Source organism: Odontesthes bonariensis, chromosome 14 (genome assembly GCF_027942865.1).
Source record: "Odontesthes bonariensis isolate fOdoBon6 chromosome 14, fOdoBon6.hap1, whole genome shotgun sequence".
Taxonomy (NCBI): Eukaryota; Metazoa; Chordata; class Actinopteri; order Atheriniformes; family Atherinopsidae; genus Odontesthes; species Odontesthes bonariensis.
The window spans coordinates 7017963-7040520 of record NC_134519.1 but is presented as its reverse complement, the minus strand read 5'-3'; the positions used below and the strand labels follow the sequence as shown (position 1 = coordinate 7040520).

At 43.0% G+C, this 22558-nt stretch overlaps 1 protein-coding gene across 1 annotated transcript in view; it reads left to right on the top strand.

Moving 5' to 3' along the window:
- LOC142398639 (neuropilin-1a-like) overlaps nucleotides 1–21764 on the top strand; it is a 118852-nt gene extending 97088 nt beyond the window's left edge. Inside the window, exons 12-17 of the mRNA XM_075482717.1 lie at nucleotides 4852–5064; nucleotides 12412–12549; nucleotides 13837–14141; nucleotides 15038–15134; nucleotides 15286–15330; nucleotides 17187–21764. Coding sequence (XP_075338832.1) covers nucleotides 4852–5064; nucleotides 12412–12549; nucleotides 13837–14141; nucleotides 15038–15134; nucleotides 15286–15330; nucleotides 17187–17464 — 1076 coding nt within the window. The 3' untranslated portion in view covers nucleotides 17465–21764. The remainder of the gene's footprint in view (nucleotides 1–4851; nucleotides 5065–12411; nucleotides 12550–13836; nucleotides 14142–15037; nucleotides 15135–15285; nucleotides 15331–17186) is intronic.
- Nucleotides 21765–22558: the final 794 nt, after the last annotated feature.

Sequence of the window (22558 nt, the reverse complement as noted above, 5' to 3'; positions counted from 1 at the left end):
GGAGGGGAGGCAGGGGGGGAGGCAGGGGGGGAGGCAGGGGTGGAGGCAGGAGGGGAGTCAGGAGGGGAGGCAGGAGGGGAGGCAGGAGGGGAGGCAGGAGAGGAGGCAGGAGGGGAGTCAGGAGAGGAGGCAGGAGGGGAGGCAGGGGGGGAGGCAGGAGGGGAGGCAGGAGGGGAGGCAGGAGGGGAGGCAGGAGGGGAGGCAGGAGGGGAGGCAGGAGAGGAGGCAGGGGGGGAGGCAGGAGGGGAGGCAGGAGAGGAGGCAGGAGAGGAGGCAGGAGGGGAGGGAGCAGATGAAAGGCCGAGGCATGCCATGGCAGGTCTCCGTCTGTGCTGCTGCGGTGGTCAGAGCCGCGGGGGAGGCAGGGGTGAGGCAGGAGGGGAGGCAGGAGGGGAGGCAGGAGGGGAGAGGAGGCAGGAGAGGAGGCAGGAGGGGAGGCAGGAGGGGAGAGGAGGCAGGAGGGGAGGCAGGAGGGGAGGCAGGAGGGGAGGCAGGGGGTGAGGCAGGAGGGGAGGCAGGGCGTGACCTCGCACCGGAGCTGATGGAGGAGCAGATGAAGGAGGAAGTGGGCTCTCTGGTGGCGTATCTGGTTGCCCTGCGGGGTAGAATGATCAGAATCAGCCGAAAGCAGGCGAGGTTTTTCTACGTTAGCGAGAGTAGAAGAAGAAGATGGATTAAAGCGGGAGTGTTGGAGATCAGCGTTTGCAAGCAACATGGAGTCACAGGACATCCTCTTTTTAATCTGTTGACTTCTAAGAACTTGTGAAAACTTCCAAGACCTTTCAGCGGCTAACTGATTTATTTCTGCTCATCTGCACCACAAGTACAATTCTGGGGGTGGGAGGCGGCCCAGAGGCTTCACAGCTGTCGGCATAAGCGTTAAAGCAGCCGCATCTTTGGCATGTTTTTGTGTAGACGTCGAATTCCTAACACAGCAACAATCAGACCTGTTGCAGCACATGCGCACACACCTTTCTGCACCACCTATATGTGTACGTCTACCTTTAAAGACACATGAACAATATTTGCAATAAAAGCCAAGTGTTTGACCTCTCAAATGGCTTTTAGTTGATTTTTATAGTTTTTTCAGAAGCAAAAATGATGAAAATGGAGGTTTATGTGGACAGAAAACCCTTTTATTTTAAGTTGAGGCCTCGGGGCGGTCCGTGGCGTAGTGTGGCGTAGTGGGTTGAGCAGGCGCCCCATGTACAGAGGCTATAGTCCTCGCTGCAGCTGGCCCCGGTTCGAGTCCCGCATCGGACGGCCCTTTGCTGCATGTTGTTCCCCCTCTCTCTGCCCCCTGCTTCCTGTCTCTCTACACCGTCCTATCTAATAAAGGCATAAAAAAGAGCCAAAAAAATCATTTAAATAAATAAATTGAGGCCTCGGGGCAAAATGATGGAGGTCTGAATCCTTTAAACGTAACATTCTGCGGGTTCAGAGAGCTCAACTAAATATGAGCGTGACGAGCAGCGGATACAGAAAACCTGCCCAGTCCCAGCAGAAATGTGCAGCAGCAATGTTTAATCCACGGTTAAAAGTCTGGAGATGCAACGTGTTGCTAGGCAATTGTTTTGTGTGTAACAAGGATGAGAAAAGCCGAGTAAATGCAGAAAAGGAGCACAGATTCAATTAAAAATCTTCCAAGGGGTTACTTGATGGTGATAAAAATGGCCTAATTGTGTTTGTTGTAGCAGTAGTTGGTAAGGCATGAAGTAGTTTAGGTTATAAGTGTCTTATTTACTTCAGTGTAATTCACATTGATGCACTTTGATGCTGTTTAATGAGTACCTGCCAATTAAGACTTTAAATGATGAATATGAGCATCAGATATGGTCACATTTGATCTGGTTTTGGCTTAAAAATCTTCTATAAAAGGTAAATATACCCTGTTTTAAACGTGGATTCCAGTTGTTTTCTTTTGTTTTTGCGCAGTGGGTCTTAAACTGTATCAGCAACATTGGAAATGATCAGATATCAGCAAAAATGCAGTATCATGCATCGCTTTTTTGATGTTTTCTGAGTATTTTCTTCTGTATTGTCAGATGGTTTCTGACCTGCTTGTGTTACTCTCAGTACCAAAGAGAAAAAAACCAAGTAAACAAAGAGATAATTCACCCATAGAAGGGGAATAGCATCTGGCACGGCAGATAGTTTCCACAAAGAATAGAGGATGGATTAAGAAGGGTTCTGAAGGAGGAAGTCTGCGTCAAGTTTGCCTTCAAAAGGAGACAATTGAGACGAGATACACACGTGCACACGCATGCACACCATGTGCAGCTGGATGCTCAGCATATAGACATCAGCAATCACATTCAACTATCCAACTCACAGCTTTATTTGTGTTTATGGCGAAGCTCACTGTGGAAGTTTGCTGCTTCATTAATGCACATAATGCTAAAGTTTTGGCCCTTAATGCTGAACAAATGTGCTCAAGTTCCTCTGAAAATACATTTTTAGTCAGTTAACGAGCAGTTTTATCCGGGTTTATTGAATTACTGACAATCGGACGGTGTTTCTGTTAATTATCTGAGAGCCACTAACGAGTCTCTTCCTGCCTCTACGAAGTCATCGTGGGCGCCGACTCGAGCTCAGACGAACACAAGCAGAGGGAAGCTAACGAGCTTAGCCGTGCGCCTGCAGATCTGAGTTAAATCAGCTGCTCTGTTCTTACATCCTCGCTGCTGTGGGAGCAAATCTCCGTCCTACTTAAAATGTTTTTTAAAAAACTGTTTAATTAAATGCAGACCATCTGGGATTTTTATCCTGCTTTTGTTGATTCAACTTCAGTTGGTTGAATTTCCATTAAAAACGTGTCGCTCGACTGTAAAGAAGAATTTAAACAAGAAACACGAGTTTCTGTCGGTTACTTGTTGCTGATAACGGTCTGTGTGGTCGAAGAAGAAGAAGAACGAAAGCCTCCATATGTTGAACGCCCGCTCAACCAGTTGGGCTCTGTGGCGCCCCAGTGGCGCCCATTTCTTACAAAAAATATCTAAAGTACCGACTGATCTGACCACAATGCACATTTACATGTAATTAAATTAGATGGAAAAAATACTTTATTTATTCCAAAGGGAACATATATATGTGTGTGTGATGGTTCATCAAAGATAATAATAATATTAATAATAATAATAATAATAATACATTTAATTTTTTTAAAAAAAGCGCCTTTCTCAACACTCAAGGACACTTTACAACACATTAAAAACACAATAAATAAAATAACACAAGTTAAAAAGAGGCTAGAGGGAGAATGCAGCTTTAAACAGATGGGTTTAGGGTTTTGATTTGAAGAGGGGTAAAGAGTCAATGTTGCAGATGTCTCCCAAGATGCTCCCAAGCCCAGAGAAGTCGATATAAATGAAAATGTAAATGTATTTTATTTATACAGCCCTTTACAGACAATCCTTACGGTGTACCAAAGTGCTTTACAGCAGGTAATAAATAACGAGAAGATTAAGTAAAAACAAATAAAAACAATAAAAGAACTGTGAAAGTAATCAAATACAACAAAATCAAATAAGATAAAAGTGTCATCATACTACTGGGTATTAAAGCCATCCTAAATAAGTAGGTTTTTAGCCTGGATCTGAAGAGGCCCAGGTCAGAAATAAGACGCAGCTGGACGGGGGGCTTATTCCAGAGCCTGGGGGCAGCTTTGGGAAAAGGCTCGCTCACCCCAGGGTTTGTATTCTGACCTGGGCACTTCCAGCAGAAACTGATCTGTTGGCCTCAGAGCTCTACCAGGACTGTTAAAAGCTCAGATAAATACGACGGGGCGAGGCCGTTAAGAGCTTTAAAAACCAACATTAAAAGTTTAAAATCAGTTCTACAAAGGACAGGAAGCCAAAGGAGGGAGTTAAGAACAGGAGTGATGTGCACACGTCTGTTGGTGTTGGTTAAAGACGGGCAGCAGCGTTCTGCACCAGCTGAAGGCGGCTGAGAGAAGACTGGGAGACGCCCACATAAAGCGCATCGCAACAGTCTGACCTTGAACTTATCAGGGCATGGATGGCTTTCTCAAGGTCATGACGACTTAAAAACATTTTAACTTTGGCCAGGAGACGCAGCTGGAAAAAACTAGTCCTGACGACATTGTTAATTTGTTTGTCCAACCTCAGATCAAAGGTCAAAGGTCACTCCGAGATTTCTGACGGTTGAACTGAGCTTTGAAGACGAGGTGCCAAAGCCAGCCGTCACAGTGTCCCCAAACACAATGCATTCAGTTCTGTCATCATTTAAATGAGGAAAATGAAGGCTTTTACATCTGCACAGTAAAGCTTTAAGCAGCATCTTTAGAGTAACATTTAGAGTGCAACTCTGTATTGTAGAGCTTAACAAAGGTTTCCCAGCATAATCTCTTTTCCATGTGGTTATTACGTGCACAAACACCCTTCATCTGGCATTAAAAAGACAAAAATTACAGTTTAAAACTGTATTTCAACTACTTCTCTGTCATTTCTTTCTCACCAGCTGCTGGGATGTCACTGTTTTTTGGATAGTTAAATGATTTTCTCAAACATTGCTCGACAAACTGGATATTGGAGAACTGTAGCATAACAACTAATGATTATGTGCCATATAATTCATATTATTTCCTCATAAATCTGTAAATTCCTGATGATGAAACTAGAGAATATTGAAAAAAGGCCATTATTCTTTGAATTATTCTTGTGTTCTGTAGTCCAAAACCAGGGCTTAATAATAATAATAATTATTATTATTTCTTTTTAAGTCCAGGTTGCTTTAAAAGCTCTGTTTTATCTCTACTTTTTTCCTGCCGTTAATTTCACCTTTAACTTCCTGATCACTCACACGTCGTCTCTTGTCCGCCCGCCTTTGCAGAGATAACTACAGCAGCGCCTCCCACCACCGCGCCTCCCACCACGGAGCCTCCCACCACCCTGCTCGCCGCCACGCTTCCCCCGACCGCGTTTGGTGCGAGCACCACGGCGCCGACCGCGGTCCCCGACACGACACCGAGCACGGGCTGCGAGGAAGGACGGCGGGACTGTGAGGATGAAACGGAGACGCCCGAAGATTACGACCCAGAGATGGGTAAGTTCCCCAAACTTGTGTTTACTTAAAGTTCTCCTCCATCTTCCCAAGGATGCCGTCATTACGAATGATCTGAGCTCTGAAAGCTTAAAGCGTAAGAGTAAAGCGGAAAATGCTTTAAACTGAAAAATGAAGGCCTGGGCTCTCATTTATCAACCGTGCTGCTTACAAACAGACGTGAGCGTAATGAGTTCCCGTGGAAAATGTGGATTTACCGCCTCAGAGTAACGTGGAAGAACGGGGACGCTGCGAGTAAAATCCACCGCTGGCATCACGGCATGCAACCTCCACAGGTGCTGAAACAGACATGTGGAATATTTGGTGTCAAAACTGTGATCAGAGATCTTATGAATCTTGAGAGAGTTTCTGAGCTGATACCGCTTCCCAGAAGCTAGATTTATCCCGTTGATTTGGGACCAGTGTTAATTTCGTCAGCTTTTTTTAATTTAGTCTTAGTCTTAGTCACAATGTTGAAAATCAATTTTAGTCTTAGTCATATTTTAGTCATTTTAGTCAACACTGTACATAATAGAACTTCTCCACACACGGCGGCATGATCCATCATTATCATGCAGGTTGTTTTGTTGTCCTTCGCGTTGTAAACAAAATGGCTCCATCCATCCAGGCGTTGTTTTCGCCCAGCTCCAACAAACCGTACACCGGTATCCGAGCCCGACGCCATGACTGGACTGCAAAGTTGAACTAGCTACGGTTAAGTTATAGCTAGCTACCGGCTACGTTACTTGACATGGGAAGGGCCTAAACTCAAATGAACTGGACAGGCGCCGTGCAGGGACAAACAGAGCAACAGCGCGTAATCTTGTATGAAGTTCAAGAAACACTTATATTAACAATTACAAATTACAAATTAATTATAAACAATTACGTTTTTTAATGTCCATTCGTCCATGGTTTGTAAATTTCGTCTTGTCTTAGTCTCGTTAACGAAAATCATTTTTTTTATTTTCGTCATATTTTTATTTTCTGGACGCAATTTTGTGCGTCATCGTCTCGTCATTGTCACGGGAAAAAGGGGCGTTAACAAAATATTTTCGTCATCGTCCTGGTTGACGAAATTAACACTGTTTGGGACCTGTGGTGCAGGGAGATGCTGACCAACATGTCAGGGAGACGGAGCGGGCATTTTCCAGCCTTCAATGCTCTGGAATTTTGGCTCAATTCCAAAATAACCTCGGTTCCCTTGGATTTTCAGCACTGAGTTTCCTCTTCTTTTCTGTTTTGTTTAGCTTTTCCTTGCATTAAGCATTCTGTGTCGTGTCGCACGTGAAATGCACGGCATCGATTCGTAAAGGCCGCGCTGACAGCAGCTTCAGCCTCGGTAACAACCGACTCCATCTCTGTTTCAATAAAGTTTTTTCCTTTGCTCCCCTGGCCGATATTCTCGAGCATTTTCCACGTGTTTTTCAGAGGGATGTTTTGTTCCCCCTATGTGGTGCATTCTCAATGCAAAGAACAATGAAGGTTTGGAACTTACTTACCAACGTTTATCAAACCGGCGTTCGAATATTTGATGCGAATAAATTTTCTTTTTTCTTGAGTTTAAATCAGAATGTTGAATATTTTTATGTAAGGTTTAGGGCTGGGCGATTGGTTATTTAACGCCGATAATTATTTCATCACGCATTAACGCTTTATTTATTTATTTATTATTGTTATTATTTGTTTTTTTTGGTGAGGGGGGGGGCTTTTGTGCCTTTTTAATGGATATGAAGGTTCAGAGAGACAGGAAGCAGGGGGCAGAGAGAGGGGGAACGACACGCAGCACAGAGCCGTCCGATGCGGGACTCGAACCGGGGCCAGCTGCAGCGAGGACTATAGCCTCTGTACATGGGGCGCCTGCTCAACCCACTACGCCACAAACCACCCCTGTTTTATAGGCTTTTATTTTGTAAAAGTCTGTGGCTGTCTGCTGCAGAACCGGAAAAGAAAGTAATCGGCGGATCCACCAAACATGGAGAAGGGTACGGAACTTTTACTCGGCCATTTTCATTTTAAAGTTCTTCCAGACGGCGGAGTCGACAGAACCAAAGTCATCTGTAAACACTGCCAAGTTGAATTGTCTTCTCAGCGTAGTAGTTCCAGTCTAAAATATCACTTAAAGGCAAAACACACAACTGATAGCAGCAAGTCATTCAAGGAAACAGACAGTGGAGCGAGGCTTCTACAGAAAAACTACAGAAAGATGCTGATGTTAAAAGTGTGTTTGCACAACAAATGTTATGGCACTTTCATTCATATGGCAGCACATTTAAAATAAAACTAAATGCTAAAAGCTATACACTACTTTTAGATTCATTTTTGGATTTTGCGTACAAATGCGATTAATCGTGATTAATCAGGGAAATCATGAGATTAATTAGATTACACATTTTAATCGTTGCCCAGCCCTAGTAAGGTTGATAAATTAGGGCCCTGGTTCTCATTTTCCAAAAAGGCCGGGTGTGTTGTGTTTGTGTTGGCATCTGTGTGGGTGGGACAATCCTCTCTGACCTTTGACCACACCCCGACTCTGTCCCATCTGTCCGTAACATGAGGCACAGTTGGGCGCCAACCCCACCGCGGACACAGCCAGGTGAGGATGTCCGCCACAATCTGCTGCCGTGTTTACCAACTCTGTCACTTTCGAGGTCAATTCGAAAAAAGTCCCTGCTCCGAGTTTGCACTAATTCAGCCGATACTCGTCATCATTCAGTGTCACCGGCAGAGGACACACAAGCTGACTTCCATTAGACTAAATGGCTTTTTCAACGCACCAGTTCACAAATGAGCCCGACTCTGCTCAGACACGACAGGATGCAGAGAGGAACGCTGACGGATCGGCTCTTAAATGCATCCGCCGTACTTTTATCAATATGTTTCATCTGATGTGCCGATAAATAATGGTTGATTGAATTGTGAAAGAGGACAGAAGATGATTACGTGTTGAGACGCAGAACATGAGGAGGGGAAAAAAGAGGTCGAAGAAAAGCAACAAAACTGTTAGGGAGCATGATTATTGGGGGAAAACCCCAGTCTGCTCTGATTGGTCAACTGAAAGGCTCCGCCCACCTTTTTATAACCGCTCTGCTTGAATTCAAAATTGTTTAAAGGGACGCCAAATTTTTTTTATTGTTGTCGAGACGAGTCAGACATTTGTAATAACGACAAACTGTAGAATACCGTGAATAATAACAACTTTATTTTGTTTATCGGGGCGCGCGCTGATGTTTGTACGACAGATTAGATAAAAAACAAACATCAAATTCAAAAGAATGGCTGAAGGCTGTGTGCTGCATACAAGAATAAATAAATAAAGCAGCTTAAGTAGGGTGTGTGTTGCCCAGACTCATAATCGTAGGGATTTTGCATTAAACCAACATTATGTTTTATATTCGTGGGGATCATAGAAGGAAAAACTAGGAGATGCGGAGGGAAAGAAATCGATGCTTGGTGTGAAACTGTAGAGACACACACATTCAAAGCCTTTGTTTTAGTCCTTACACCAGTGTTTTTCAACCTTGGGGTCGCCTGAAATGTGTAGTAACTGAAAAAAAAATTCAACAAATTATTTTTCTTTTTAAAAGTTTGATTTAAATTTTGATTTAAAATGTAAACTGTTTGTGTGTTCTATACTTTCGCATTCTCGAATATAAACTAAATTCAAATGAAAATATCTGAGCTGGCGCATCTTTCAATCACGTGACTGCACAAGTGACCAGCTAGTTTCAGCCAGTTTCAGCCAGTTTCAGCCAGTTTCAGCCAGTTTCAGCCAGTTTCAGTAAGTTTCAGCCGGTCTAAACACAAACTTAAGCAGTCAGTAGGGAAAAAAACAGAAAACAAAATGGAAAGATTTCTCACCCGCCTGGAACCGTAAATACAGTTACAAGTGGAACGGAGAAACGAACACCAAAACGACTGAATGAAAGATTCCTTCAGTTTGGATTTACAAGCGTCACTGAAAGCAACGAAGAGAAGCCGAAATGTCTGTGTGCCAATGTCCTGTCTGCCGAAAGTATGAAACCGAACGAGCTTAAAAGACACTTTGACACAGAGAACATGTCAGATCTTTTTTCGAAAAGAAAAATGCTGAGCTGAATAAACGACGAGTGTACATCAAAAAAGTACCCAGATAAGTTCCCGGATGCATATCCATGTTAGCAAACTAGCTAGCGGGTTAGCTTGCTAGCATGTTAGCTTACTAATTAGCTGGTATGTTAGCTTGCTAACTAGTTTTTGCACACTTATATATTGGCTGTGTTCGAAACCGCATACTTCTCCTACTACTCATACTAACTTTTTGAGTTAGTATGTGAGTTTGAGTAAGCGAGAAGTTCCCGGATGCACACTAGATTCTCTGAAATGTTGGGTATGCATCATGAGGTTACTACTCATACTCAAACTACCCAAGATGCAACGTAACGTGACGTCGCCGATCGTCATTTCCTGTCAAAACGGCAGTTTCAAGCTAGCTACAACGAGGGTAGGTTCACTTCCTGTTTTCAAAACAAAAGCACCAATTGTATCGTAATAACTTTCCCTATGATAAAAGGCAACAGGTATTTTATTTTGTGAAAATAACCGAAAGTGCGTTGCTCACTGCGGCTAGCTAGCTAGTAGCGCCGAATTCGTGGGAACAAAATTGTAAATAGCCGGTATTTTGTCAGGTCTTCAACACGTTGGGGATCTAAACGACTACTTTCTCACCTGAAAATGTTTCAAATGTTGCTAAAGTTTACAGAGTTTAGAGCTTAAGGGAAATCGGCTTCAGGCCGGCTGATTTCGGCTCGGGCAGGAGCGAGATGCATTGTGGGTAAACGCTCAGCATACTGTCTGATCGATGAGTATGTAGGATGCGGTTTCGAACACAGCCTTTGAAAGGCTGCAGCGATGTGTGCAAGCTCAGCCGTGCCATTAAATGTGGTGAGTTGAGAGACAATAATAACACATAAAAGACATTTTTTAATGTTAAGCCTTGATCCTGATCGGGGCAAATGAAATGTCACTTTGTGCACTAATCTGGCTGCTTTGTATCTGCAGTATAACAAACATGATTAAGAACTAATAAAAGAAAAAAGAATCGTCTCTGGGGTCACCAGAAATTTGTGACGTTAAAATGGGGTCACGAGCCAAAAAAGGTTGGGAACCGCTGCCTTACACCTTGTCACAGTTCATCATCTCGTAATTCAAACCGTTTCTGAGTAAACGGGCGTCATGAAGAGAGGAGTGGATCGATCTCTCGACTGATATCAGGACAGCTGAGTCGCTGCCCATCTTTCCCCATCTCTTCAGGGAACACTACCCTGATCTGCCCTCTTAGGACATCACCTGTTTCGTCCCAGCTCCTTACGCACTTATTTGTTTTATAAATTGTCTTTGTTTTCTAAATTGTCTTCCCATTTGTCTCGGTACCTAACTTACCGCACTTAATCTAGCACTAGTTATGCTCTTAGCTGTTTGGTTTTGGAAGGACCTGAAGTTCTTTGGCCTACCGATGTGGAACACACTTATTGTAAGTCGCTTTGGATAAAAGCGTCTGCAGAATGACCGTAATGTAGGAGTGAATCGGCAGAGAGGTGGAAATGTGGAAGCCATGACAGTAAGGCGAAACCAGCTGGAGGTTAGACAGTGGAGAGTTGAATAAAGGAGGAATGAAGGGAGGTGCAGCGAGAGCCGCAGAGAAGGAAAGAATAAAGGCCTCGTGGGTCTCAATTAGCCGAGCTGAAGCATCGCGTGAAGGCAGCTCGGGGTTGGGAGGGGAGGCTCCACGGTCATCTCTGCATCCTATTAGCCTCTCAGAAACAACATGTCCGCCGCTCTGAGATTTCTGTTTGGCAGCGGCGGTTCACCACCGCAGACACAAAGAGAGAAAGAAGGGGAAAAAGTTCTTTTCAGGGGGCCACATGCACCGATGTTGGTGGCATCCTGAACTGTTTTCTGTCGGCGGTCGTAGCTGAGGATGTGGAGGAAAATGCCCTGCAGCGCCACATGTTGCACAGTCACAATAGGCTGTTGTGTTTCTCATCTATGGGCTTCATAAGTTTACACATCAGTGATGCTACAACACATGGAGTTCTTTCTGCAGACTGTGTCCTCTGCCTCCCGGCGAATGAGGCAAATTAGTCGGTGAACGCGGCGGGAGATCGTATTATTTAGCTTTGCCTTTTCTCTGTATGCAGTTGGCCTCATAGGAGCTTTACGGGGACTTACGGTAACACATCATTTGGCTCCCTGGAAAGTTTTACAAGGGCTGATGAGGGCTTTGTGTGAGGGAGGCAGCTCATTAGTTCATAAAATACTTGAGATTCGACAGAGGATAATTGATTCCTTAAGGTTGCTTTTAAAAAAAAACCCTCCTAAACATAGTTTAAATTGGTATTTTTCTCCAGAAAAGATGGACTTACAATCCCGTGAAAGGTTTATATGTTAGGACCTCGTAAAGAAGAAGAAGAATCTGAAGAAGTAAATTAACATCGCTGATCTTCATCAGGTCTCAAAATGAGTTGAATACAACTTCGGATAAATAACAACATAACATATTTCACTGTTAACTAAAACTCAGCATTCAGGTGTGTGTTAACACGATGCCAAGGAGGAAAGATTAAAGGTTTAAAGGTCACCCCAAGGTCAGAAACCCAAAGAGCTACATCGCAGACTCTGCAGGCCTCAGTCAGCATGTTAAAGGTTAAAGGTCACCCCAAGGTCAGAAACCCAAAGAGCTACATCTCAGACTCTGCAGGCCTCAGTTAGCATGTTAAAGGTTAAAGGTCATGACAGCACAGTTAGAAACAGACTGAACAGGTATGGCTTGTGTGGAAGGGCTGCAGCAGAAAGCCTCTTCTCTCTAAAAAGAACATGGCAGCACAGCTTAGGTTTGCAAAGCTGCATCTGAACAAACCACAAGACTTCTGGAACAATGTCCTTTGGACAGAGCAGACCAAAGTGGAGATGTTTGCTCATAATGCACAGCAGCACGTTTGGAGGAAACCAAACACAGCATATCAGCACAAACACCTCACACCAGCTGTCAAGCACGGTGGTGGAGGGCTGATGATCTGGGCTGGTTCTGCAGCCACAGGACCTGGGCACCATGAACTCCTCTGGATACCAAAGTGAGTCAGATGTGAGGCTGTCTGTCCGACAGCTAAAGCTCGGCTCAAACTGGCTCATCAACAGGACAAAGATCCCAAACACAGCAGCAGCTCTACAGCAGAATGTGTTAAAAAGAGAAGAATCGAGGTGTTGCAACGGTCCAGTCAAAGCGCAAACATTAATAATGAGTTTGTTCGTAGACGTTTGTTCATACGTAGCGGCCGGCTTCTTACAACGGTTTTCATATCTTCCCTGCAGCTTATATGTGGTTCAACTGTGACTTTGACTACTCGTCGTTCTGCGGTTGGTCCAAAGAGACCGGCTCGGGAGCAGAATGGTTCATCCAGACCGGCGAGGCTCCGGCCATCCACCGAGGACCGACCCTCGACCACACAGGTAGGGACACCTTTTATCTTTGAACCAGCGGCACTCGACAGATGCTTTGGGAGAGCGCCTGACGTTGCCAGCCGGCTGTTGGAAAGCTTTCAATAACACTGTGAAGGGCAGGAAGTTGGAAAAGGTGAACATGGAAAAAGTACCCCAAAGTTAACCAACCATATCCAAGTCTGTATGTGGCGTCGAGCCCAAACAGCGGGGATACCCACATCCGATCCTAGAGCGCCGCTGTCCTACAGGTCTTAGATGTTTCCCCTGCTTCAACACACCTGATTCAGATTAAATGGATCTCTTCAAAAGATTAAGTTCTGCACAAGCCTGCTGATAATGCACTGATCTGAAGCTGAAGCAGGGGAAACATCTAAATCGGATGTGGGTATCCCTGCCATACAGAGCCTGGATGCACTAGATCGGATATGCAATTCCTCGTGGGTGAAAACATGACCTCCAGAGTCAAAAACGAGGGAAATGGATTATTTAAGGACATATTTTGGGCTGTAATTACGTGTCCTTTTCTGATAAAACTCGTGTTTTATTCAAATATTCGCCTGAAATAATGAATTTCTGCATTTGGACTGAACCCAGTGCACACAGCTTCATTTCAGGATTCATAAGCAAGAACAGCAGATGCTTTTATTCTTTCTATTTTAGACGATCTCGATCAAAGACGGACCGTAATAAAACCGTTCATAAATGCTGTACCAACAACTCTGATGGCAGCTTGAAACGACCAAAAAACAAGAATCAGCAGCAGCAGCAGCTTTGCAGAGGAATGCAGAGAAATAAAACTCTGTTCCCATAGTGACATGATGAGCACCAAGGAGCTGCAGATGTTTTGAGCTCTAAAAGATTTTTAAAAATCAAAGGAACAAGCCTTGAAGTCTTCACGAACATCCTTCAACTCTGGCCTTTTCTCCATTCAAGGATGTTTGTGAGGAGAGGCTCTAAAATTAATGATTTCTCCTTGATTTCTTTGACTTAACCAGATCAAAAGCAGAAAATGAGCTCTGTCTGACAGCAGGTCAGATTTTCTCTTGAAATGTGCTTCACCAAACAACCTTGAGAGGTCCTTGAAGCCTTTTGGGTTGTGTGGGACGGATTTTTTACTTTATGACGAGACGTTGTTGAGAGTTTAGGGAGCTATTAATGTCACAAAACAGCTTCCTCTGAGTAGAGTTGAAGCTTTCCTTCCTTTGAAAATGTAAAAACAACAGAATAACAGGCTGCATGTTGTGTCACTTTCTCTGTCTCACGTGGTCACTGCTTGTCCTCTGCTGCCCCCTGCAGGCGAACCGGGGAACTTCATCTACATGCAGCCGACGGACTCGGACGCTCCCAGTAAAACGGGCGAAGACAACGATGAGGAGGAGAAGGTGGCCAGGCTGGCCAGCCCGCCCATCACCACGCCGTACACCAACCTGTGCATGTCCTTCTGGTATCACATGTTCGGCGAGCACGCCGGGGCGCTTCACATCAAACGCAGGAGGGACCCCAAGGCAGAGGGGCAGATCCTGCGGGTGGTCAGCGGCCGCAAGGGCAGCCAGTGGAGGGAGGCTCGAGTTCTACTGCCACACTCCACCCTCTCCTATCAGGTAACGCAGGTCTGGAAGTTAAAGGGATAGTTCGCCTCTTTTGACATGAAGCTGTATGACATCCCATATCAGCAACATCATTTCTGAACATCTTCTTACCCCCTGCTGCGTCCTGTGAGCAGAGTTCCAGCCTCGTTTTGGTGTTGATGAAGGTAGTCCGGCTAGTTGGCTGGGGCTAGAAAAATAAAGCGTCTTGCTTCTCAAAACAATATGCGTTCAAAAGAGTAATACATTTGCATCACAAAATCGTTGTGCAGGAAAAAGTCAGACCTCACAATCGCTTGGCGCTATTTTCTCTCCCTTCGTGTCACTGCCTGCTGTGCAGACCGAAGCGCAGACCGAGCAGCAAACACCGTAACAGGCGCGGCTGTCGGCAGGCGGCAGCAGGCAGTGATACGAAGGGAGAGAAAATAGTGCCGAGCGATTGTGAGGTCTGACTTTTTCCTGGAGAACGATTTTGTGATGCAAATGTATTACTCTGTTGAACGCATATTGTTTTGAGAAGCAAAACGCTTTATTTTTTAAACCCCAGCCAACTAGCCGGACTACCTTCATCAACGCCAAAACGAGGCTGGAACTCTGCTCACAGGACGCAGCAGGGGGTAAGAAGATGTTCATAAATGATGTTGCTAATATGGGATGTCATACAGCTTCATGTCAAAAGAGGCGAACTATCCCTTTAAAAGCAGATGAGAAATCAATTAAAAGTAATCTTACAGAGCTTGTCGCACTTTCTAGGGTTTTCTTTTGGCTTTTATTTGGCGGTTGACAGAGTAGAAACCAGTTTGACATGAGGAAATGTTATCCGAGGCTTTGGGAGGGTTTCTCATCGGGGGATGAAGCATCCGTTTGCGTTTTCTAAGCAACTGGCGCGTTAACACAGCTGCTGTCTGCAGGTGGTGGTGGAAGGCGTCGCAGACCGCCACAGCACGGGCCACATCGCTGTGGACAAGATCCAGATCATGGATGGACTGGATCCTGAAGAATGCAGGGGTGTGTATTTTACTACTTTTAACAACGGTTATAATATTTGAGACATATTTCTGAAGCCTGGCAAAGCAGCCGGGATATAAGATGAGTAAAGTTATGGTGTCAAACTGTCACCGTGCTTTAATCTGATGGCGGTTCTGTTATTTTACTCCAGATCCAGAAGTCCCGACATCTCCACCGACTGACATCTTCATGCTACGTAAGTACCATGACGACCAGAATATGAGCTCACGGAAAGGCGCAACGTGGCAGTCATCAGCTGTTCTTTATAGATGGAACGGTCCTAAAGCAACAGAAACTAAATCTTTCAACTGATTGGATTCTGTTTTCACGTCTAAAACAACTTCATCTGTTCGTTTTTAAGGCGAGACATTACAGGTGAATAGCGTAATATTTTAAAATAATAGATATCACCATGAAACTTCCTCACTTGATTGGTTATACAAGTATGAAAAAAAAATGTATTACAAGTTTTAGAAATTTGTATGTTTAATTATGCAAATTAGGCATTCTCTCATTAAATATGCGCAAATTTGCATATACTTCCGGAAGATAGATCTGAACATATGATAAAGCCAGGTGCAAAATTCTGTTTTCATTTTGTTTACACACAAAATGAAAAGAAAATTACAGAGGGATTTCAGGATATCTGCTTTCATTTCCTAGGAAATCAAAATATACTGTCCATAGCCTAAAAAACATTGATTTTCGCCATATTTTTTGGTTATAACGTCACATAAATCAGGCCAGGAATTATTTATCAACAAATCCTTTTGTAAATATCTTCAGAATACAGCTAAGTGTATAACTGGAAAGTTTGGTGTTAGTAGGTGCGCCATAGGCTGAGATGGATAGTGGAAAAATACAGAAAACTGATTTTGAGAAAATGGCATTTAAAGATTTAAATAGGGGAATTCAATACATTTGTATTGGAAACAATTGCTCAAAAACAGAATAAATGTTCAGGCCCCTAGTAATACTAATATAGAATGAAATAGTCTTATTAATAAAGAATACAAGCTCAATACAATACAATAAAAGATTGCACATCAATTAATTGAGACGTGCGACATGTATGATGTCATTAACTCCCCTCGGTTTCCTAACGACAGTTTACGGTCAGGTGTGCTGCTTCCCGATGGTTCATCAGCTGATCTAATAGATTTTCTTTTATTGCATCTTGCAAAGCGCAATTGTTGCTTTCTTTTCTTTGATAGTTGTGGTGTTATGGGGCATTTTCGGAGATTCCGCGAAAGCTAAACACGGGAGCGTCAGAGTCCACGTTAGCAGAAACGAGCAATAGCCAATGAGATTTTGTCTTTAGCTATAAATCCGCCTTTAGACATTCACGATTGGTTTCTGATAGAAAGGAAAGGAAGTGCCGTTATTTGGGTGACATATCATTGTGCAGGAGACTCAGAGCTTTACAACGATACCGGTCATGTCAGACTTCAGTAAATATACGAAGCTCGGCATGGTGCGTTGGAATGCTAACTTTTTGGTAAATTCGGAAGAAACGCACTGCCGCGAGTAAACAAAATGTAATAAAATAAACATTTTAATATTTGTTTTCAACGTTTTCTTTATAGCAGGTTGAAAGAACACATATTGAAGGAGTAGACTGGCCCAAAATCTCAGAATTGACCACTGCATGAAAAATCTCTGTTTTTGCCTGCCGTGTCTCGCCTTAAAGGGATAGTTTGCCTCTTTTGACATGAAGCTGTATGACATCCCATATCAGCAATATCATTTATGAACATGTTCTTACCCCCCGCTGCGTCCTGTGAGCCGAGTTCCAGCCTCGTTTTGGCGTTGACAAAGGTAGTCTGGCTAGTTTGCTAGGGTCCCGAAAATAAAGCGTCTTACTTCTAAAAACAATATGCACACCATGAACACCATAACAGGTGCGGCTATCGCTAAGTGGCTGAACGCATTGATATGAAGGATGGCAAACATAGCGCCAAGCGATGTGAGGTCTGACTTTTTCTGGAGGGAAAAACCACCAGTTTCTCGTCTTCGTGATCTAATTCAAGTCTTTTGTTCCGTCTCCCGCAGCTATAGACGCCATCCCTCCGGACACGGACGAGCTCGGCGGCCCGGGCAACATGCTGAAGACCCTGGATCCCATCCTAATCACCATCATTGCCATGTCCGCGCTGGGCGTCTTCCTGGGCGCCATCTGCGGCGTGGTCCTGTACTGCGCCTGCTCGCAGGGCAGCATGACGGACAGGAACTTATCTGCCCTGGAAAACTATAACTTTGAGCTGGTGGACGGCGTGAAGCTAAAGAAGGACAAGATAAACGGACAGACTAATAACTACTCGGAGGCGTGAGCGACAAAATGAGGGACGGAGCTGCGAATCGCTCCGCCAAGCGGACTTGTTGACACGGCCAATCAAAAGAGAGAGGAGCGTGGGGGCTGAAAGCCAACCAAATGGGACGGCAGGGTGGGGCTGACTGTGAGCCCACGTAATTTGATTTCTCAGGAGCGGCAGTGGAAAAGACTGACCTGTAGGGGGCACTGTGTATAAAGCAACTGTACAGCAAAAAAAAAAAGAAAGAAAAGAAAAAAAAAAAAAAGAAAGAAAACTTAAGGATTATTTGTGTTTCAGCGTGTTTTGTTGATTTCATGTAATCACATGCTGGTGTTGAGACCAATTCAGATGAAAGTTTCGTTTGTGTACTTTTACGGAAAGATAAGATTCAACGTTTTTGTTTGTTGTTGTTTTTTTTTTTTTCTTTCAGCTGCCATCATTTCACAGAATGAGCTAACTTTGTGAAGTTTGTTGTCCGGCTCTTTTAACTGAACATAAGTCCCAGCGAGTGTGTGAAAGCGTGTTTACGAATTCATCTAAAGTGTGTGTGTGTGTGTGTGTGTGTGTGAAGCCGGCGCCGTCCCGGCCCGTTGACCTTCGTCCAGCTCCGACAGTGCCTTTTTTTTTTTTTCTGTTGCCTTTGTTTCTGCTGGTTGTTTTCCCATCGGCTGGCGCTCCGTCCGGGGTTCCTACACAGACTGTGATCTTAAAGCTACGAATTTTCCTTTGCTTTCAATTTAGCTCGCCACAGGCGTCAGTGTACATCTTGTAGGTCCTCATGCCTTGTTGACGATCGCACCGACGTGGACTAAAACCGTTAAATTCCAAAGTTGGTGTTTTAGGTTCTGGAGAGCTAAAGTGGAAAACTGGAATTTCCCAAATGGAAAATGTGTAGGAGCCCCGAATGCCTCATTTTTCACGGCACATGACACATCCAACATATTGTACATAGGTTTTAATATATTTGAGCGCTCTTTTCTATAGAAAAAGACATCAGTGCTGCGGTATCCTTTCTATGTTGGAATCAACGTAACTCTTCGAACAAATGAAGTGAGATTACGGAGAAAAATCTCAGAAAGTCTCAAGAGAAGCGTTGATTTTTTTTATTTTTATTTTTCTGTACAGTACAGGGTAAAACGGAAAACCTCAGCGCCCGAAGATCGAGAGGGAATCATTGCTCACAATCATGAATCTGTGCTCCTCACTGACACATAAAGAGACTGTTAAACCTTTGTTGTGTCCAGCTGCCCGGGAGCCACCACGAAGATTTCGTGTGACTCTTTTTGGGGATCTTTTACGGAGCTCACAGTGATCGGGATGCAGACTGTCTGACCACGAATTTATCGTACGCTGTGTTGACACTCTGCTCTCTGTGAGTCCCGACTATGAGAGGAGACATATTTGAAGGATCTGTTATGGAGGTAGATGGTGTTGGAACAGCTCCAACAAACAGAAGCTAAGTGCAGAAACAACGAGGATATTTTACATATATTTTACTTATTTCGTGCGTCGTAGGTTCATCTGTTCCCCATCAGCTGTGGTGATCTGATGAGGCGATCAGAGCAGGGAAAATAAAACCAAATGTTTTGTTATTTACATTTTCTTAAGTTAATATTAAGGAGGAGTTCTTTTAAATAGATTGAATTGCAGCATAAATGCTCATTTTTAGCACATTTTGGGTATTGGCTTTTGAGAAATTTGGTTCATGACCTGGATTTTAACCCCTTTTTACACAAGGAGCATTTTCTTCCCTGTTGTTGTTACAGTTTTCCATAAAGAGGTGATCCTAGAGGGGAAGGGGACGTGACAAGATCTGACATTTTTTTCTGACAAAAATCTGTTAAAAGCCAAGAACAACGAGGCTTGTGCCAACAACACTGCTTTTATGTGTTGTGATGCCGGTCACTCATACCTAGCACCTTATAAATGGGTGGATTGATCTCAAAAGACAGAAATTACACCATTAATCATGTCTCCGTCAATGGTTAGTTATACACATTTGTAAAAACGTAATCATGCGTGACTGTTTTTTTTTTTACCTTTGTTGAAAAAGTTGACGTGCAGCAGGGTAGGATGAAATCTTGTTTCGACAAGTTCTGACGCAGCGAAGATATTATTCGTGCGATTGGTCACATGATCCGTACCCGCCTCCGAAGAATAAACACGGTCGATGCTCGCTGACTGGAAACAATATTTGCAGCCAATACCGCTTCCTGCTGACAAGTTTTTACAATCCAGTTTAGTCCCATTGAAGCAGTTAGTGAAGCCTCCCTGATCGCATCTTTTATAAACATTAATTTACGATGGAGTATTCGGGTCACACTAAGAAAGTTTTGGGTTTTTTAGTTCTGATTTTGAAAATAAAGTTTCGACAGATCTCTTGAACCTCTTAACACACACTGTCCCGTGAACGGGACGCTGACGGCATTTTGTTTACAAATTTTTAACGAAATTGATGTCATACGGCATGTACACAAACATATAATTGTAATGCCGCATACCGTTTGAAAGCTGAAACCGTCAGCTATCGTTTGAGCCCAACCACGAAGAACAACACTCTCCACAGCACTAACAGTAGTGTGATCTTCTCTGTATGTGACGCCATGGTATTTGCAACTGAAAACAATGCAATTGACATTTCAGGCATAAACCTGGAAGTGTTACCTTTCCAATGGTACCAAGTACATGCATGTATCTACAACCATGTGGGATCTCTGCTACTTTCAAGTTGGGTATGCCAATTTCGTAAATGAAGTTTGAAAAAAGGGGTGTGTTCTAAAGGGTTAAAATAACTTTTACTTATTGTCACTCTGTGCTTATGTGCTATAAGAGAGAGAATTTTCTTTTTACTAAACCTATCCTGAGGTACAATTTCACCAGTTCATTTAAACAAAGCATTATCCTTGAAATTATGAATTTGTTCTCATTGTTTAAATTTTATTCTCGAAATTTCGACTTTATTTTTGAAATTGTGACTTTATTTTAGGAATTATGACTTTATTCACGAAATTTCAACTTTATTCACGAAATTTTGAAAGTATTTGCGAAATTTCAACTTGATTCTCAAAGTATTTCAATTTAATTCTTGAAAATGTCAACTTTAATCTCACGGTATGTCAATTACATTCATGAAATTTCAACTTTAATCTTCAGGTATTTAAAAGGAACAAAAGTCCGTCATCTATTTTTATTTTTATTTTCAGTGACCCTAATACTCCTTCATAAGATTAGCTTCGGATTGAATCAATACTTTGATAAAAACTGTTGTTTTTCTGGTATCGAAGACAAACCGTGTCAATATTCAACAGCTGATTTCAATGAGGGCAAAATTTAAAAATAACTAACTTGGCATTGTTTCTCATTGTGTGTACATCAGATCTTTAATGTCGCATTAAATCGCAATTTTTATCGTGCAAAAAGAGACGCAGGTCATTTAGCCCAACTATTACTTCTTTCCATTAACACGTTGCTCTAAAAACATTCAAAATTTTTGGTTTTACTGTATTTGTACAGTATTTTTCTCAGTTTGAATAAACAAAAATCAACTGGTTTCAGTAACATTCTTGATTAAATCAAAGTTCTCTGACTGTTTCACACTTAAAAATCACCTTTTGTTTCCTCCTCAAAATGTTTGTTGTGCTCACATTTACAGAAAATTAACCAGAAAAGTTAGTTGATATCAAAATGTGAGTTCAGCCGGGCAGAATGTGTCTGTGGTGTTTTCTGCCAGACGTTCGAGCTCCTTCACCTCTCGGACGTGAAAGGATGCTGCAGCACTCGACCAGAAAACAAATGTTGCACTGATATATTTAAAAAAAAAAATCTATGTGTTTGATGTTGATTTATGAAAAGAGTGGAAGGAGAGGAAAGTGTTATTGTTGCTTCTTTCCAACATGGTTTCAGATGACGGTGTTTTAATTCTGAAATGTACAATTTACAGAGATGTTTTTCATTCTTGGAAAAGCTTATATGCGTCTCTTCGAAGCGTAATAGTTTTATTTACTTGGTATAATATCACCTTGTGTTTTTGTACTGTCACTGATGTACGTGCCATTGTTTTATTCATTTTCTTTTCTTTGTAAGACGATGTTTTATTTTCTGTACTGTTTATGTGATTTTGCCGTCTCTAAAAAAAAAAACAAAGGAGATAAGGAAGTAAAAAGAATTGGGAAGCAGTGAGGCCTTATGTGACTAAAAGTATTGTTTGTACTTTGACTTTCTGGGCAGCACCCAGACTCATTCGTCTCTGTTGTTTCAGACTCCCATCACTGACTATTACATTCCAAAGAATTGGGTCAAATAAATGTTTTAAGTAAAAGCCGCTCTGCTGTTTTTTTCCACCTTAAAGAGGACATTCGACGGGATCAACTTGCCCAAGTCCAAACACCTACATCTAAATCTACTCGTGAAGAGTTTACTGCAGAAATATTCACATTTAAGAGAAATGTGGATCTTTTAGATGGTTGCCTGAAACGGGTTGCCAGGTTGTGTAAAATCCTCCTCCAAAGTGTCACTTTTACTTCCTTTTTAGGTGATGAGACAGTCCAAAAGGATTCATCCCTCCATCAGACCTGTTGCCGCTCAGCGGGTCTACATGATGAGATTAATTTGATTACAGCTATAGTTGGGTTATGCTCCTTATTTGAGCAAGGGTATTTCTCCTTGGATATATGGCGGTGAATGAATCGAATCATAGGCACAAAGCGTGTCATACCCCGGTATGATAGGTGGCGCTGTACCCATTCCAACTATTGCTAAAAGAGCCACTTCCTGTTGACCTCTTCACCACCAACAACAACAACAAACTCAGGCATTGGAGAAAGATGGAGAACGCAGAGCCAGATGAATTTTTTCCTCTTTCTTAAGGACATCACTTTCAGATCCTGTTCATCTGCTGTAGATAGTTCTTTAGGCCTGACACTTCTTCTTTTGTCCTCCACTTGTCCAGTTTCCTCAAATGTTTTAAGGACACACTGCACACCATGCTGAGATATGCCAAGTTTTCAGCTAACAGCTCTTTGGGAATCACCTTGTTGCTGCAGAAATCCTGTTTTCTGTCTGTCACACTGTGTTATCTTTGCTGTTTTTCACACATGCAGCTAAAGAAATGGG